The sequence below is a fragment of the Dipodomys ordii genome, unplaced genomic scaffold (genome assembly GCF_000151885.1).
Source record: "Dipodomys ordii isolate 6190 unplaced genomic scaffold, Dord_2.0 Scaffold124, whole genome shotgun sequence".
NCBI lineage: Eukaryota > Metazoa > Chordata > Mammalia > Rodentia > Heteromyidae > Dipodomys > Dipodomys ordii.
In genome coordinates, this window is record NW_012267340.1 from 3,064,917 (window position 1) to 3,070,917 (window position 6,001).

At 42.5% G+C, this 6,001-nt stretch overlaps 1 protein-coding gene across 1 annotated transcript in view; it reads left to right on the forward strand.

The window, feature by feature from the left end:
- Xrn1 (5'-3' exoribonuclease 1) overlaps window positions 1-6,001 on the forward strand; it is a 60,207-nt gene that overhangs the window by 40,933 nt on the left and 13,273 nt on the right. The window contains exons 28-32 of the mRNA XM_013029886.1: window positions 1,089-1,145; window positions 1,623-1,755; window positions 2,447-2,516; window positions 3,938-4,145; window positions 4,466-4,565. Coding sequence (XP_012885340.1) covers window positions 1,089-1,145; window positions 1,623-1,755; window positions 2,447-2,516; window positions 3,938-4,145; window positions 4,466-4,565 — 568 coding nt within the window. The remainder of the gene's footprint in view (window positions 1-1,088; window positions 1,146-1,622; window positions 1,756-2,446; window positions 2,517-3,937; window positions 4,146-4,465; window positions 4,566-6,001) is intronic.

Genomic DNA, 6,001 nt, shown 5'->3' on the forward strand with positions numbered 1-6,001 from the left:
AAGTGGTAGAGTGCTAGCCTTGAGCTGAAGAGCTTAGGGACAGCGCCCAGGCCCAGAGTTCAGGCCCCATGACCGGACCCAAAAAAAAAAAAGGCAAAGATGAAGACCAGTTAAATTTTTGCAGGTCACAAAACCTCTAATATCATTCCTTCATACTTCTTTCTCTGTAATATAACCTTTTGTTGACCATTTTATAAAATCCTTCGGAGAGAAAACAGTATCTCATTCTAACAGAACACCGTTAATATAGACTTTAGAACAGACTTGTGTGGTCCCTTGTGTTAGAGGCCAGCCTTTGGGGAAAAGGGTGTTTCACATTGTTTTTGGTGCTATGTTCTACATTGGTACAGTTAGTTATACATAAACACTGGCAGAGGAGCTGCGGAGTAGGTGAGTGTAGAATGCATGGTGGACATGCACAAGCACTCTCACTTGGATCCCTATCACACTCGGGGACCTTTTCTTAGACATGGTATAAAGATTAATATGTGCTGGGTGGTGGTGGCTCCTGCCTCTAACCCTCCCTACTCAGGAGGGTAAGATCTGAGGGTTATGGTTCAAAGCCTGCCCATGTAGAAAACTCTGTGAGACTCTTAGTTCCAGTTATCCACCAGAAAACCAGAAGTGGTGCTGAGTTCAAGCCCTACAACCAACAAAAAGAAAACCATAATCTGTATTAAAACATAGCAATTTTCTATATCTTAGTACATCAGAAATTTCCTTTGTAATAATTTCAGCTACAGGCATTTTATAAGTGTTTATTCCTCCTTAGTGCAACTGCAAAACTCTCAAGTGTTTTTTAAATTAATATTTGAGTTTTATAATTTTTGTTTTCTTTTTGTTGGTCATAGGGCTTGAACTCTGGCCCTGGGCACTGTTCCTGAGCTCTTAGCTCAAGGCTAGCGCCACAGCACCACTTCCAATCTTCTCGTGGTTAATTGGAGATGAGTCACATGGATGCTCCTGCCTAGGCTGATTTTGAACCCTGATCCTTAGATCTCAGCCTCCTTAGTAGCTAAGATTACAGGCATGAGCCACTGGCGCCTGGCTATAATTTTAATGTTTTGAATTTTTTCTTCTTTCCTCAGCAAAGAAAGAGTAACAAGAAGGTGCGGGTGACAGTGAAGCCCCACTTGCTGTACAGAGTAAGTTCCTGTGGGAGGATTCAAAGTAGTTGCTGTGACGTGGAAAGGATAAAAAGAACAAAAATAAGGCTAGGAAGGTAGCTCTGTGGTAGCGTGCTTGCCTTGCATGCATGAGGCCCTGGGTTTGATTCCTCAGCACCATATAAGCAGAAAAGGCCGGAAGTGGTGCTTTGGTTCAGGTGGTAGAGTACTAACCTTGAGCTGAAGAGCTGAAGGACAGCGCCCAGGCCCAGAGCTCAAGTCCCATGACCAAAAGAAAAAGAAAAAAAATTTAAGCTGGGCATGGTACTGCATACCTATAATTACAGCACTAGGAAGTCTGAGGCATGAAAATCAAGAGTTCCAAGCCAGCACAGGCAGCCTAGTGAGAACAAGACCTATCTAAGCTATGTAGCAAGACACTGTTGCAAAACAAAAAAAAAAAAAGTTTCATGGTACCAGGGAACGTTTCCATTGCAGTTCATCTCTCCTTTTCAGCCTCTAGAGCAGCAGCACGGCGTCATTCCTGATCGCGATGCAGAATTCCGTCTCTTCGACCGCGTTGTAAACGTCAGAGAGGATTTTTCAGTGCCGGTTGGCCTTCGTGGGACTGTCATAGGAATCAAAGGGGGTAATACCTCAGTGCCTCCTGTCTTCAGCCACACTTGTATTGCAGGTCCATATATGGGGACGGGAAGGTCGCAGCTCAAGGTGTAGTAAGTAGGAAATCATAACTGCCAAATTAAACGGAAGGTTGTGATCACCTTTCCTGGGGAGTTTATCTCCTAAGGCATTTCTGTTTCTTAACTTACACGATACTGATTGGTGTATTGTCATTCTTCATGTCCACCAATTTTTTGGTGATGAGGGTTTGAAACAGGGTCTTGCTTTCTTGCAGATTGACTTAAATTCCTGATCCTCCTCCTTTAGTTTCCCAAGCCCTGGGATTATAGGCATTCACTACACACTGGGTCATATCCAGAATATTTATGTTTTTTGTTTGTTTTTGCTGGTCCTGGAGCTTGAAGTCAGGGCCTGGCACTGTCCTTGAACTTCTCTATGCTTAAGGCTGGTGCTATACCACTTCAGTCACAATGCTACTTCTGGCTTTTTCTGTTTATGTGGTATTGAGGAATCGAACTCAGGGCTTCATGCATGCTACACAAGCACTACCACTAAGCCACATTCCCAGCCCCTTTTTTAATGGATTTTTAAGAGAAATAAATACCCTAATATGTACTCCAAAACCTTACTACTGATTTTTGATCAGTCTCTCTGTCTCTCCCACTCCCTCCCTCTGCCCATCTCTATCTCTCTCACAGCCAGTAGAGAAGCTGATATACTGTTTGAAGTATTATTTGATGAAGAATTTCATGGAGGCCTAACAATAAGGTAAGGTTTGTATTTCCAGATAACAACCATTCTTTTTTTTTTTTAATTGTGAAAATACTGTATAGAGGGGTTACAATTACATGGGCAAGGCAATGAGTACATTTCTTACCAAGCATTGTTACCTCCTCCTATGTTTCCCCTTCCCATCCCTACCCCATTCCTCCTCCCCCTCCTTGTACCAAAGTTGTAAAGTTCATTTTTCAACATAACATCTTGTACATCTCATTGTTACAATGGGTCCACCTGTATCCCTATTTAAACAATTTGTTTTTTCCCTTCCCCTCCACAAATTATACTAACATCAAATACAGTGAAAACAGGGGTTGTACCGTGGGGGAGCAACCATTCTTTATCGCAGATTAAGGAGATTCTCAGACTTCCCTTCCCAGTCTGGATTTGAACCACAATCCTCAGATCTCACCCTCCTGAGTAGCTAGGATGACAGGCATGAGCCACCAGCGTCCAGCTTTCCCTAAATTTTTGTGAAGAGAAAATAAAATCTTTTCCTGTTTCCTTCCTCCCTTCTAAAAGTTATCTGGAAACCTGAAGTAAACTTACTCGGTTTCTTTTTCTCCTCTTTTTGTTGCTAGGCAATTACAAGTAAAAATCATTCTTTTAGGGGCTGGGGATGTGGCTCAGTGGTAGAGTGCTTGTCCAGCATGCATAAAGCCATGGGTTTGATTCCTTAGTACCACATAAGCAGAGAGGTGGAAGTGGCAATGTGGCTCAAGTGGTAGAGTGCTAGCCTTGACCAAGAAAAGCTCAGGGACAGTGCCCAGGCCCTGGGTTCAAGCCCCAGGACTGGCAAAAACAAAAGCAAAAAATAGCTAGGCTCTGATGGCTCATGTCTATAATCCTAGCAACCCAGGAGGATGAGATCTGAAGACCACAGTTAAAAGCCAGCCTGGGCAGGAAAGTCCATGAGACTCCTATCTCTAATTAACCACCAGAAAACCAGAAGTGATACTGTGGCTCAAAGTGGTAGAGTGCTCCAAGCCTTGAAGTAAAATAGCTCAAAAATAGCACCCAGGCCCCAAGTTCAAGCCCCATGACATACATACATACATATGTACATTTTAGCCTCCTTGCTTGAAATCACTGCTTTCAGTCATTATACCATGTGGTCCTCAGGGTGCTATGACTGTTCTGTGCCTGGAATACATTGCCCAAACTCCTCCTGCCTGTGCACTTCAAATGCAACCAAAGAATCCAGACCTTCCCTGCTTTTATTTTTCATCAAAATGTTTGATTAGCAGTAACTTTTACGCTTTAATTTCCATATGTGTTGGTGGTGGTGGTTGGTTGGGGGTTTTTTGAGATTGAAGCTCAAGTATTTATTAGTTCTGATGATGGTGTTCCATCCCAGAATTACTTACCTTCTAGCACATTTAGTATTATTTCCTTCTGACTCTAATTTTTAGGTGCTCACCTGGTAGAGGTTACCGGCTGCCAACAAGTGCCTTGGTGAACCTTTCTCATGGGAATCGCTCTGAAACTGGAAACCAGAAGTTGACTGCTATCGTGAAACCCCAGCCAGCTGTGACCCCGTGTAGCTCAAATTCATCAGTTTCATCGGGGCATTTAGGGGGCCTCAACCATTCTCCTCAATCACTTTTTGTTCCTACTCAAGTAAGTCTCTCAGTCTTACTTCTCCTTACTGTCTTTACAAATCATAAATCATTGAGGACTTTCTAAGTGGAAACCTAATTTGGCTTCCTGGCCACTGTCCTTGAGCTTCTTTAGCTCAAGGCTAGCTCTCTACCACTTGAGCCACAGCACCACTTCCACCTTTTTCTGCTTATGTGGTGCTAAGGAATTGAACCCAGGGCTTCATGCATGCAAGGCAAGCACTCTACCACTAAGCCACATTCCCAGCCCTTTTTTTTCCCCTTATTTTTAATGTAACTATTTTGTCATGTTCCATTAAGAAATTATTTGTGCTCTATTAGGTACCTGTTAAAGGTGATGATGAATTTTCTAACATTTGGCAGTCCTTACAAGGATCGGGAAAAATTCAACACTTCCAGCCAGCTCTTCAAGAGAAGGTTAGTACTTTTTGATGGACAATTAAAGACATTTTTTTTCTTTGACAGTTGTGGGCTTAAACTCAGGGCATGGCTACTGTCCCTGAACTTTTTTTTTCCTCCCCAAGTCTAACACTCTTAACAACTTTGAGCTATAGCTCCACATCTGGTTTTCTAGTGTTTAACTGGAAATAATAGTTTCATGAACTTCGTTACCCAGGCTGGCTTCAAACCATGATCCTCAGATCTCAGACAACTAAGTAGCTTAGATTACAGGCATGAGATCCCAGCGCCCAGTTTCTTTATTTCTTCAATGAGTATTTATCCCCTGAAATCTCATAAAAATAGAAAACACCAATTTTGATCATGAGTTTTTCACAATTCTTTTCAGACTTATATAAAACTTTGGGCCAATGAATGAAAATATATTTTTCTTTTAAATTAGCTTTGGATAGTTTAGATTTTTACAGTCACTTTAATTATATTTTAAGTTGAACACATGTCTTAGGGATTCTCATTAACTTAATCTTTTTCCACTGGAATATATCATGTATTAGCACTTGGTTTTCTTAAATATGAATGAACAAATTTACATACAACTCTAGCTATTAAGAAGTGCACAGAGGACTGGGCTGGGCTATAGCTTATGACAGTGCTTCCCTAGACTTCCCATCACTGCAGAGCAAACCAAGAAGAAAGAACTTCGCTAGTACAGACTCAGAGCAAAAGCGAACCTAGGCCAGGCATCAGTACCTTACACCTGTAGTCTTAGATACTCAGGCTAAGATCTGAGGATCGCAGTTCAAAGCCAGCTCAGATAGGAAAGTCTCTGAAGCTCTTCACTAAACTATCAAAAAAGCCAGAAGTGGCGCTGTGGCTCCAAGTAGTAGAGCACTAGCTTTGAGCAAAAGAAGCCCAGATACAGTGCCCAGGCCCTGAGTTCAAGCACTGGAACTGGCACCATAAAACAAACAAATAATACTTGTGTGATTATCATTACATGATTGGTTATTATTTATGTTGGTGAAGTTGGGGTAGTTTTTTTAATTCTGTTTATTTTTTTCTCTGAAGTTTTTTTCCTAATGACCCTACATAATTTTTCCCCCCATCAGTTGTGGAGCTTGAACTCTGGGCCTGGGCGCTGTCTCTCAGCTCTTCAGTTCAAGGCCCGAGATCTACCACTTGAGCCACAGCACCACTTCTGGTTTTCTGGTGGTTTATTGGAGATAAAGAGTCTCACAGACTTTCCGGCCTGGGCTGGCTTTGAACTGTGATCCTCAGACCTCAGCCTCCTGAGTAGCTAGGATGATGGGCGTGAGCCACCGGCGCCAGGCCTACATAATTTTTTCAAAATTAATAACTTGAGGGCTGGGAAGGTGGCTCAGTGGTAGAGCGCTTGCCTTGCATGCCCGAGGCCCTGGGTTCGATTCCTCAACACCACATAAGCAAAAAGAAAAAAGC